Source organism: Aedes aegypti, chromosome 2 (genome assembly GCF_002204515.2).
Source record: "Aedes aegypti strain LVP_AGWG chromosome 2, AaegL5.0 Primary Assembly, whole genome shotgun sequence".
Taxonomy (NCBI): Eukaryota; Metazoa; Arthropoda; class Insecta; order Diptera; family Culicidae; genus Aedes; species Aedes aegypti.
Window position 1 is genome coordinate 327,097,810 of NC_035108.1, and position 12,884 is coordinate 327,110,693.

The 12,884-nt window shown below is 43.0% G+C and overlaps 1 protein-coding gene across 1 annotated transcript; it reads left to right on the forward strand.

Annotated features, from left to right (window-relative positions):
* Positions 1 to 2,396: 2,396 nt before the first annotated feature.
* On the forward strand, positions 2,397 to 3,312 carry LOC5579391 (brain protein I3). Its single transcript, XM_001647645.2, has 2 exons — positions 2,397 to 2,585; positions 2,719 to 3,312. Exons 1-2 carry the CDS (start codon positions 2,516 to 2,518, stop codon positions 3,111 to 3,113), a joined length of 465 nt encoding a protein of 154 aa, XP_001647695.2. The 5' UTR covers positions 2,397 to 2,515; the 3' UTR covers positions 3,114 to 3,312.
* The last annotated feature ends 9,572 nt before the right edge of the window (positions 3,313 to 12,884 follow it).

Consider the following 12,884-nt stretch of genomic DNA (forward strand, 5'->3'; position numbering starts at 1 on the left):
CTGATCAAAGTTGTAGTAGACTACGATAAACAGTCTCTCATAATGTGCAGCATGTTATGATAGTTACAGAGAGCGATACGTGAGAGATTCTCTCAATTTTCTCAGGATTCAATCCCTGACTGTTACTGTTTGCTGTGGATTATGAAAACCATTATAATTAGTCTAGAGCTTTGGAACTCCAATTGTCCAACAAAAAGGCCACTTAGAATTTTATTGTTTGGAAAATACGACGAATTGTATTTTTCTATACGGGCTACCCACCCCTTTCAGCGTTGTGAAATTTGTGAACAGTCCCTTGTCACCTTCATTTTCGAAAGAGAGAATCAATGGAGAGAAACAATCGATCACGCCCTTATTGAAGCACATGCTTGAAATCTTGCGTAACAATTCTAAAGGGCCAATGATCAAATTGTTAACAAACCGGGTTTTGATACCATTCGATAGCATCTCCCAACACCCACAAACTATGCAAACATTGTCAACACAATCATAAACATTACCGTTGTAAACTCGATTTTCAAAACGGCCAATAACCATTTTTTTTTCAAATCATTCATTTGCCCCCTGCTTGAAACGGCCAATTATCGGTTCTCACTCCATCAAACGGGCCTACAATCGAAAAATTTCGCAAACTGTCATTGGCCTTAGCATGGTGAGAGGCCAATGACTCTCTCTTGTTCATTCATTGAAAACCGAAATGGCCTTGTTGCGTGAGAAATGTTTTGTGAACCCCTGTACTTTTTCGGACTATTTATGTTGTGTTCTTCGGTTTTGTTTTGCACCCGTGCTGTCAAAGTAAATTAAAACAAGCAACAGCACGGATGTAAAGCACCGAAGTTGTGACTATATAATATATTAAATGTTAGAATTAAGACTAAATGTTCAATCAATGGATCATTAAAATAATTAAAACAGCCGCTATGGAAAGCATAGATAGCGCCGCCGTAGCCTTGTGTGTTTGACAGAACAGCAATGCTGTAACAATGTTAAATCCCATATAGAGTGGCGCTTTTGTTTTGATGCGGCGAGCACTAACAAAAAAGACCTTCAATGATCCATTGTAGCTTTACAGCATAAGCTAAACGAAATGCATTTGCGCTATAATGCGCAACATGTTGAAAACACTAGCGTTGGACACCGGCCTTTTAGCAAGGCAATAATTGCTAAAAGGCCGGTGTCCAACGCTAGTGTTTTCAACATGTTGCGCATTATAGCGCAGTCTAAATTTGAATCATTATATCAATAAGATTTTATAGTACCCCTAGAAAACGTACAACGCGATACACTATTGTATTGCTAAGAGCAGCTGAACCGCTGAACCATAGTCAGTAGATATAATGTATAGCTGTAGTGAGGAGGTGTCTGCAGGAAACAGCAATGTATCCCCAATAATATTACCGAATTTGTAAGTGATCATAAGATACTTAAAATCCTTATTTTAATAAGCTTTGTAGCTGATCAGAAACAATTTGAGATGTTTCACTTTCTGCTGAAAGACTCGGTATTCTCTGGGGTGCTTCCTCCAGCGGCAACAGCCTAGCCTTGAGCCAAGCATACTAATAAAATTCTATTTTGGCCAATAAAAAAGGCCCATGCCTTTTTGAAAATCAAAAATGGGCCATGCATTTAAACTCATCCTTTTTCCACATTTTTGTCAGTTTTCAGAATAAAATCGATTATTAGCGTGTAGTAATAATAAATCGTCACTCAACTAGCAAGAAATCACATTGATTGACTTTAATACTGAGAAATAGGAATTGAAAATGTGGTGAATAATATTATTCAAATCGAATTTCAATCGAGAGTCAACGATCTGAGGATTGGTCCTTTTGAATTGTTACGCGAGAAATATCGATTACTTTTTCAAATCGAAGTAAGTAACTTTCATATGGTTTTGAGAAAGTTAATTAAGAAGAATCACAACCTTTCTTCTAAAACTGTTTTAAAATGAATCCCTTTTTCAACATTTTTTACCGTGTACATCGCTTAAATTTTTCATGCAATCAGCTCGCGTTTAAACATTAGGTAGTTCCTATCATTTCCCACAAAAATTGTATGATAAAATGATAAGCCGTTTCAATCAGTTACTTACTGTACCAGTGTAAAATCGACTCAAGTAGTCTCCCATACAACGGTGCGGTGAAAGTAGCGGTTAGGTTGTGAAAGTGGAGAATCTTACTTTCGTCGTTTTGTAAATCCGGAAATTAAACGTTCTAAACATGTAAAATCGAGTTGGTTTAAAGCGGAACGTGTAGAATTTCGTCTGCGAAACACGTAGGATTGATAAAGTAAGTTTGTTAACTTTTCTGACTTGAGTCTGTTTGAATAAGTCTTCGAGAAATGTTTCTTGGGCTGTACTAAAAACTTTCAAATTCATTACAAAATCTTTTGCACCGCACTGTAGCTATTTGTTTTGGTTCTCCATCCGTCATCAGCTGTGTTTTCGAAATCTTTTGCATAAAATTTCCGATTTATTCATAAATTCTACGGAATAAACCCCAGAAACAAGCCCATCATGGCCAGTTCGAATCTCCCGCCGACCTACGCAGAGGTGATGGCCGAAAATACCCAACAAATGGGACAAGGTACGATAGGAAAATTGCTTTCATTTTGTTGGCATTGCTCATACTGGGCATGACTCATCCCTCCACTTTTGTTCTGGTGGACACTTCGTCATTGAGCGCTCGAAAGTCATACAATTTTCTTTTTTTTCGGTAGATTCAGCGGCCGTGATCACGGTGGCTCCATCGGCTCCTTATCCACAGCAAGCTTACTACCCGAGTCCGTATCCAAATGTACCGGCCCAACCGATGCCAAACTACGGTTCGATGGATTCTTCGGCGGCAAAGGTTCCCCTTCCGATTGTAGTGCCGCCAAGTGGACCGAGTGGAGGTCCTGGAGGTTCTGGTATTGCCGCTACCACCACCACGCATGTGGTGATTCCCCAGGAAATCATTGTGGTTGGTGGATGTCCAGCTTGTCGGATTGGCATGCTGGAGGATGATTACACTTGTTGCGGAATCTGTTGCGCGATTTTCTTCTTCCCAGTCGGAATACTGTGCTGTCTGGCCATGAAGAATCGTCGCTGCACCAACTGTGGGGCTCAGTTCTAGAGGGAGAGGGTTTAGGGATACGATCCGCGTAAAGTGATCTGATTAATCGTGTTACCGAGCTAATGGACGGAGAGTTATACGACAGAGCTGTCGAGAGGACCGCTTCGAGTATACAACATTCGGGTATGTATTACCGGATATTTAGGATAGGCCAAAAATCTCTATGTTACACTACAATGTAAAATAAAATTAGTTAAAATTACTTTGAAGCATTTCATTCGAGTTTGTCTGGTAAAATCCTACAAATAGTATTTGTAGCAGCTGTAGCAGGTGAGTGCTGACGGTGGCCTTCAATCTGTGGCCATTCCGTTCCGCCGACTGGATTTTACCTTGGCCCTTCTTCTCCGGCAGGTGAGTGCTGACGGTGGCCTTCAATCTGTGGCCATTCCGTTCCGCCGACTGGATTTTACCTTGGCCCTTCTTCTCCGGCAGGTGAGTGCTGACGGTGGCCTTCAATCTGTGGCCATTCCGTTCCGCCGACTGGATTTTACCTTGGCCCTTCTTCTCCGGCAGGTGAGTGCTGACGGTGGCCTTCAATCTGTGGCCATTCCGTTCCGCCGACTGGATTTTACATTGGCCCTTCTTCTCCGGCAGGTGAGTGCTGACGGTGGCCTTCAATCTGTGGCCATTCCGTTCCGCCGACTGGATTTTACATTGGTCCTTCGAATACCAAACGCCAGTTTATATGGCACAACAGTTGCGCCGCTCTAGAAGAGAAACTAGAGGCATAGTACCAAAGCGACTAGAAAATTACTTTGTTCAACTTCCACATCAACCAACCATGTTTCGTACTCCTGTAAATGAACAGCAGCAGAACAAATCAATCCAGCGAACTGCAGAACATGTCTCAGCCCCGATCGGAAGTGACGCGGAGAACGATCCTGTTTCTGGTTCTCGCATCTCGAAGGGTGCTGCCCACTCTGAAAGGCGTTCAAAGAAAGCCTATCTTCTCGTATCAGCGAAGCTGACAGCCAACTGAAGGCTCTTTTGTTGGAAGAGCAGATCGAGGAGGATGAACTGAAGGCGTCTATCGAACGAGACAAAATTCTGGCTGAGAAACGATTAGCTGCGCTCCAGATAGAACAAGACCTGGCGTTGAAGACGGAAGAAAGAAAAGCAGAGTTCCTCAAGCGAAAGCGTGAACTTAAGAAGGAAGAACTTAAGACTGGTTCAAGTTACGGCTCGAGTGTCTGCAGCAGCAAAGGTAGCAGCTCGAGTGAGTACACCAGTGTATCTCGACGTGTCACCAAATGGCTCACCGAGTCAAAAACCGTGGAAGCAAGCAACACGAACAATCTGGAGTCAAATCGCATAATTCGCCCATCGTCTCGCGAGCCTGCAGCGAATGATGTACCTGTTCCCGAACCTGGCGTGAATGCAATCCTGTACGAAGCATTCAAGGCACTGCAAGGAAGAAACGTCAAGGACTTGCCGTCGTTTTCTGGTGACATCATGGAGTGGATGATTTTCGAAACTGAATTCAAAACGTCCACTGAGGAATTCCGTCTAACAGGCGACTGAATAAAGCGTTACAAGGTAAGGCACGCAAAACTGTGGAATCACTGTTGTCTTCCCCTGACAACGTCGCTCAGATCATGAGGATGCTGAAATCGAACTTTGGACGCACTGAATGGGTTGTGGTCAATCGATTGGAAGCACTGCGAAATTTAGAGAGCGTCAAGGAAGGCAACATCGAATCGTTTAGGACTTTCTACAATGCTGTAGTAGGTACCATGGTCGCGATGCAGAACGCCAAGGCGGATAATTATCTGCTCAACCCCGAACTCATTTCAACCCTTGCTGAAAAACTGCCTGGTTTCAGTAAGCAAATGTGGATTCGCCATAAGGCAGCATTGATGAAGGAAGATACCGTGGTGGATTTCAACACTTTCGCTCGTTGGTTGGAGGATGAGATGGACAATCAGTTGGCCAGTTTGAATCCATCGTTCGGTCCCAGGAAAGTGAACTACCTAGCGAAGCCAAAACCGGTTGTATTCAATGTGAACAGCCGGGATGAGGAAACACCGAAGAAGTGTCCACTGTGTTCGGTAGGTTCCCACTTCAGTTTGGACAAATGCGAGCAATTTCGGGGACTTTCTGTAGCTCAACGTAGAACCACCGCCCGATCGTGCAAAGTGTGCTACATTTGCTTGAAATCGGATCACGCCAGAAGAAACTGTAAATCTTCAAAGAAGTGTTCAGTTTGTGGTAAAAATCATCACGAATTGGTACACAGCGATGAGTCACCTAGAAGCTTCCCGCCTAGTATGCCGAATGTGTGCAACGTGAATGGTAAAAACGCGAACACATTACTTCGTGTTGGAAAGGTGAGGATCAAAGGTCCAAATTGCATCGAAGAAGTCTTCGCGCTATTTGATGAAGGTTCATCTTTGTCGATGATGGACGCTACCGTTGCTGCGAAGATTGGACTTCAAGGGCCAACGTCGTCTGTGAATTATCGTTGGACGAACGGTATATCACATAAGGAAGAAGATTCGATGATGCTCTCATTCGATATCTCTGGTCCTGCAGTTCAAGCAAAATGGTACAGAGCAAATTACATTCGTTCTGTGCAAAATCTCGACCTACCACCAATGAATTTCGACATCTAGAAGGTGAGGCAGCTGTACCCAATGCTTGATGAAGACAAGCTAGCTGCTGTGCAAGGTGCTCGTCCCTGTATGCTGATAGGCTCGAACAACGCAGGTTTGATTGTACCACTGAAAACAATTCAATATTCACTGCATGGTCTACAACTAACTCGCTGCCACCTGGGTTGGACGGTTCATGGCTTGATCGAACCAAGCGATACTGCATCATTCGACAATCACGCTTTATTATGTGCTGAAGATGACGACGTCGAGCTGACGGATCTGGTGAAACGGATTTACAAGGTAGAAGATTTTGGAATCACCGGACAGTCTCCAAAAATGTCTGACGAGGATCAACGTGCCATCGATATTATGAACCGTACCATCACACGAAGGGGAGAGCGCTTCGAAGTAGGACAAATCTACAAGTACAACAATTTTTCGTTCCCGGACAGTAAGCCTCAAGCGTTAAGGCGACTACAGATTATCGAGAAGAAGATGGATTCTGACCCCGATTTCGCCGAGAAGTATTGCAGCAAAATTCAAGATTACATCAATAAAGGATATGCACGGAAACTGGAGCCTGATGAACTCACTGAAACACCGAACAGGCGGCATCCATAAATTACGTAACGCTCTAGGGGGAGGGGGGGAGTAGGCTCAAGCGTTACGGCTCATACAAAAATTTAAAATTTTTCATACAAAAAGCGTTACGGAGGGGGGGGGAGGGGGTCAAAATTTTCCAATTTTAGCGTTACATAATAAATGGACGCTGCCACACATGGTACTTGCCCCACTTCAGCGTGGAGAGCGCTGGTAAATTTCGCTTGGTCATGGATGCTAAGGCCAAATCGCATGGTTTTTCTCTCAATGATTTGTTGTTGAAAGGTCCTGACCTCGTACCTGCCTTGATTGCGATCCTGATGCGTGCTAGGAAGAAGAAGATTGGCTTTGTGGCGGACATCAAAGAGATGTTCCACCAAATCCTCATCCGTAGAATGGACCAGGACTCTCAACGATTCTTTTTTCGTGGCATGGATCGCTCTGAACCTCCTAGTGTGTACATCATGATGGTGATGATCTTCGGTGCTGTGTCATCTCCCTCTATGGCACAATTCATCAAGAATTTCAACGCGAAGGAAATGGAAGAGGAGTATCCTGGTGTGGAACGCGCCGTGATAGATCAACATTACGTTGATGACTATTTTGATTGTGCGGACACCGATGAAGAGGCCATCGAACTGGTACAGCGTGTGGTCGAGACCCATGATCATGGCGGATTTCAATTAGTCAAGTTTTCATCGAACTCTGAAGTTTTTTTGGATTCTCTCGATCCTGCATTGGTTGCTGATCGAGTCGGAAGCAGAACCCGTGTGCTTGGTATCGACTGGGACCTTCGGACCGACGAATTGGTGTTTTCCTTGGAGTTTCCGAAAATGATTGAAAAGTTCCGAACCGGTGAAAGTGTGCCTACAAAACGACAACTCTTGAAGTTCATGATGGGCATATTTGATCCACTAGGTTTCCTGAGTCCCATCACCATACACCTGAAGATCATTTTTCAAGAACTGTGGCGATTGCAATCCGGCTGGGATGACGAGATTCCAGATGGTTTGGTTCCGAGATGGGTAGAGTGGTTAAATGAAACTGCTAGGCTGAAAGAAGTTCGATTGCCGAGATACTATTTTCCGGAGATTCCGTCGTTCGCTGATGCTGAGTTCCATGCCTTTTGTGACGCGAGTGACAAGGCTTTCGCTTGTGTAATTTATATGGTTCATCGGCATAAGGGTACGTCACATGTTGCCTTGGTTTATGCTAAGTCAAGGGTCGCTCCCCTGAAGTCTTCAACTGTGTCACGTCTGGAACTTCAAGGTTGTGTGCTTGCTAGTCAGATGATGAAGACGCTTCAAGACGAGATGAAAATAGAGGTGACGAAATTGTTCTTCTGGACTGACTCCAAAATTTGCCTAAGTTGGTTGAAGACGAGTCAGAAGCTTACGGCGTATGTCGGATCTCGCATTATGAAGATCAAGGAGAACGGTCACAGCGTTGATTTGTGGCATTGGGTACCATCGCAGTTGAACGTTGCCGATCTTGGAACAAAGTCGAGCAAATTTAGTAATATGCAAGAGTGGATGAAAGGTCCGGATTTTCTGCTCCATGTCAGCACCCGTTGGCCCATCGACGGGCCGCTTGAATTGACGCCTGTCGAGTTGGTAAATTTTCACTCCGAACTGACTGTCGATGCCACCGCTGATTCGTTGTGCTGCACTGTATCTGAGGAGTACCCTATTGATTTACCCGATATCGAGCGATTCTCCGATTTCAATCGACTTATTAGGTCGACAGCGTATTACCTGAGGATGAAAAAGATATTAGCATTACCAAAAAATGAAAAGCCAAAACGTTTATTCATCACTGTGCACGACATGACTGACGCAAGAAATGCATGGTATAGGAAAGTACAGTCGGAGGTGTTTGGAGATGAATTGCGTAGCTTAAAGCAGACCGGGTATGTTAAGAACAGTAGTCGCTTGAAAACCTATTCGCCGTTTATCCACAACGGAATAGTCCGTATGCGAGGACGTGTGCAAGACAATAGTACCCAGACAACCAAAATATACGCATAACGAAATCACCTGGAGGCTTTGTACGTGCAAAATTTCACTTATGAGATGTCGCGAAAAGACCTTCTACGTACAAAAGTGGAGGCGATATGCGTGCATATATTATGTGATGATTAATAACATACAATGCGAGTGTATAAATATTCTCCCGAACTAACCTGTTATCTTACGCGACTTAACTTATGATAACAAATGTTGATTTGACAGCTGCTACGAATTGATTCGACTTACTTTGTACAAGTGTACGGGACGAAACAAAATGTAGAAATTAACTCAGAAAAAAAGTGTATTATGCGAGGAAACTCATCAAATTGACGAGTTTATCCACGGTGCTTTGCGAGTTTGATGTAATTAGTATGAATAAACGAGTTTTAACGTGAACTTTCATGCGATTTCTGGTTGTCTGGGTAAGCCGTTTGATGTTAACAACCCCGTTATTCTCCCCGATAATCATCCATTTTCGATGCTACTGATCCGCATGTACCATATCGTTAACGCTCACCAAGGACTTGAAACGATCGTCAATAACATCAAGGAGCGTCATCGCATTCTGAAGATCCGTTCACAGGTGAAGAAGTACACTGCATCCTGCATAAAGTGTCGAGAGCTTCGCTCTCTTCCGACCGTTCCGCAAATGGGTAATCTTCCTCCGGAGCGAACAACACCGTTTGCATTCCCGTTCACCAATACCGGAATAGATTATTTTGGACCGTTGGTTGTTAAGGTTGGACGTCGCTTAGAAAAAAAGATGGGTGGTTCTTTTCACGTGTCTGACTTCTAGAGCTATACATCTTGAAGTAGTACCTTCGCTGGACACAAATAGCTGCATTATGGCCATCCGTTGCTTTATGTCAATCCGTGGGTTACCGCAGTGCATTATGACAGACAATGGGACAAATTTTACTGGCGCAGATCAAGAACTAAAAAGGCTAGTAAAAACATTAGATCAACCGCAAATCGAGGATTCGATGAGTATTAGAGGTGTACAGTGGAAATTCATCCCACCCGGTGCTCCGCACTTTGGAGGGTGTTGGGAGCGGTTAGTGCGCTCTGTAAAAAATGCTCTACGTGCAATGCTTCAAGACAGACACCCGACAGATTTGGTGCTGCGTACTACATTATGTGAAGTAATGAATACTGTCAACAATAGGCCGTTGACGCACATTTCGAGTGATCCATTAGACGCTGAACCGTTGACTCCAAATATGCTACTTTTGGGGAGAAACAATTCAATACAATTTGACCATGACTTCGACGAGAGGGACCTAGATTGCCGAGCAGCCTACAAAAATGCTCAAATTTACGCTGATCGTTTCTGGCGTAAATGGTTATCGTCTTACCGTCCAGAACTGATAAGAAGCCGCAAGTGGCCTGATAACAGAAACTACCACGAATATCATGTTGGTGATTTTGTAATGATAGTAGATGAGAATTTACATCGAGGATGCTGGCCGAAAGGAGTTGTCGAGAAGATTTACAAAGGTCCAGATGGAAAAATTAGAACGGTGTCCGTGAAGACTTCAAAATCATCGTTCACAAGACCTGTTAGCAAAATTGTATTGCTACAAGCGAACATCTCGTTTCCGGGCTCGGAGAATGTTGCCAACAATGGTAGCAACTAATTATGTTGCTCGGAAATCGTTGGCGCCATAGCAACCGGATAACAAATCTAAGTAAGCTGCGGCTGAAAAAAATTAGACTGAACGAAAAATTCAAGCGATCAAGACGTGCGAGAAGAAAAACTTATCAAACTAGTTAAAATTAGAAAACTTAATGTTAAATTAGTTCTAATCCTAAATGTAAAATAAAATTAGTTAAAATTACTTTGAATCATTTCATTCGAGTTTGTCTGGTAAAATCCTACAAATAGTATTTGTAGCAGCTGTAGCAGGTGAGTGCTGACGGTGGCCTTCAATCTGTGGCCATTCCGTTCCGCCGACTGGATTTTACCTTGGCCCTTCTTCTCCGGCAGGTGAGTGCTGACGGTGGCCTTCAATCTGTGGCCATTCCGTTCCGCCGACTGGATTTTACCTTGGCCCTTCTTCTCCGGCAGGTGAGTGCTGACGGTGGCCTTCAATCTGTGGCCATTCCGTTCCGCCGACTGGATTTTACCTTGGCCCTTCTTCTCCGGCAGGTGAGTGCTGACGGTGGCCTTCAATCTGTGGCCATTCCGTTCCGCCGACTGGATTTTACCTTGGCCCTTCTTCTCCGGCAGGTGAGTGCTGACGGTGGCCTTCAATCTGTGGCCATTCCGTTCCGCCGACTGGATTTTACATTGGCCCTTCTTCTCCGGCAGGTGAGTGCTGACGGTGGCCTTCAATCTGTGGCCATTCCGTTCCGCCGACTGGATTTTACATTGGCCCTTCTTCTCCGGCAGGTGAGTGCTGACGGTGGCCTTCAATCTGTGGCCATTCCGTTCCGCCGACTGGATTTTACAATGATCATTAACACTAGGAGCCCCGGAATCAAAAAATGTTAAAAGCGCATGGACTATTCTGAAAATTCTCTTGGGGACTCTTTATTCTAACCAAGTTCTCTAGTTGTTTTTCTAGGATGTTTTTCAAATATTCCCACAGATTTTTTTTTTTGATCAATTCACAAATGTTATTTTCGAGGTTTGAAGAAAATTGTTCAGGTATTATTCCAAGAAATTCTACAAGGATTCTTCGATGAGTTCGTACGGCTATTTGCAGTAGGTAGTTCTTCCGTTTACCCATAGTGTTTCCTTCAAGAATGGATTCTTTCAGGATTTGCATCATGAGTTCCTCCAAATCGCTGGAGGAATTTTTGGAAAACTTCCTGTCGAAATATTCTGATTACATTCTTTGAGGACCAGTCTGGATTTTTTTTTCAATGAATTCCGGGAGGGCTGAAACCTTTCTGGATAAACTTTTCGAAGAATTACTGAACGAGTCTCCGGCAGTGGCGTAGCTAGAATTTGGGGGTCCCTAAAATAAAGGTTTGTAAAACATTCCTTTTTTAACGAACGCACACGTACCGTGAAAGCACCATATTTGACGCGATTAACAAAATTTTGTATTCATACGTGAATAATAAAATAAAAATAAGACCAATTTTGCATAGGAGAAGGTTTCGACCGTGATTGTTTTAAATTATTTTTGTTCTATGGCTGTATCGGTCATGTGACTCAAAGGTAAAGGGAGTCTATAGAAGCAAATGATGGAAACGAATAGGTGCATAGGCGTCGCAAGGGAGCGACAAGATTGAAATTTAATTAGGTGGTGAAAATTGAGCAAGCAATTTTAAAGTCAGTAAGCATCGAAGCGTCCAATATTTTGCCTAGCTTCTCTACTGGAAAAGGGTTGGCTCAAAGCTTTGAGCTTTGCTACCAACACAGGCAAAACACAGGAGGCTTCAATGTGCTCTTATACTGACGGCAATCATATTCCATGTAAAGAATTATCATTTTCGACATAATTATATTGGTAATCACACGCAGACTGCATTCCGATAACATCAGACAGTTGAGATTTAAGAAGGTTTTAACATGACTTAGTGCAGTCTTGTCAGTTTTATCGATGTTTTTGAAAGACAAATATGATGAGGTTTTAAGTATAGGTTTTAATAGACACTACACAGCTCCTTCAAAATACAATTTATTATCAACAAGTTTGGCGGACAAATAAGTTTTGACGGAAGCACTTATAGGTATCTACAGAGCATTTTAAAGTGGTTTTTGCTGAAAAGACCGTTTAGCACTTTTCAATGCTGTATAAATTCTATCAGGATTTAATGCATCTCTAATAAAACCTCCATGGTGTAGTGGTTAGAACACTCGCCTCTCACGCCGAGGACCTGGGATCGAATCCCATCCCCGACATAGTCACTTATGACGTAAAAAGTTATAGTGACGACTTCCTTCGGAAGGGAAGTAAAGCCGTTGGTCCCGAGATGAACTAGCCCAGGGCTAAAAATCTCGTTAATAAAGTCAAATCAATCAATCAATCCATAAATAACATCTAAGATCAAAAAGCATCGAAATTGTTACTTGGGAGAGGAATTCTTGCAGGGCTTCTTGGAAGAAAACCTTAAGCTATTTTCTCAAAAACTGTGATAAACCTTTGTGGATTTCCTCGTGGGAAATTCTTCTACGCATTCTATTCTATTCTATTCTTTTCTAGTGCTTGCACAGCCAATAATGAAAAGCATCCTCGAAATATCAGCGTTTCTACTGCTATTTTCTTGTCAGTATTAATATTTGCAACTTATCATCAGTGATATGACACAAACATTTAAAAGAAATTAAAATGGACTAATGGAGTTGAAGATAATTCAAAAATTGACGGCAATCAGATTACTCACTCGTGAATAACATGATTGACGAGATTTTTCGAATTTGGTGGCAGAAGAAACAGGGACAACCGCGCCAATCGTTTATTTTTTAGGAAATGGGAATTTGCTTAAAGCACATTTGTTAAAGCAATGGGTCCGAATGTATTTTCTCTTAGGATAGGTTAAAAGAAATTCCTTCCTTGTATTCGGACTCTAAAGCCTAGGCTTAGGCGCCTTTACTCGCTCTCTGTTAGTGAAGA

Coding starts and splice junctions, on each gene's coding strand:
- LOC5579391 (XM_001647645.2), top strand. CDS start 2,516: ATGGCCAGTTCGAATCTCCCGCCGACCTACGCAGAGGTGATGGCCGAA. Junction 2,586..2,718: donor TACCCAACAAATGGGACAAG/GTACGATAGGAA, acceptor TTTTTTCGGTAG/ATTCAGCGGCCGTGATCACG.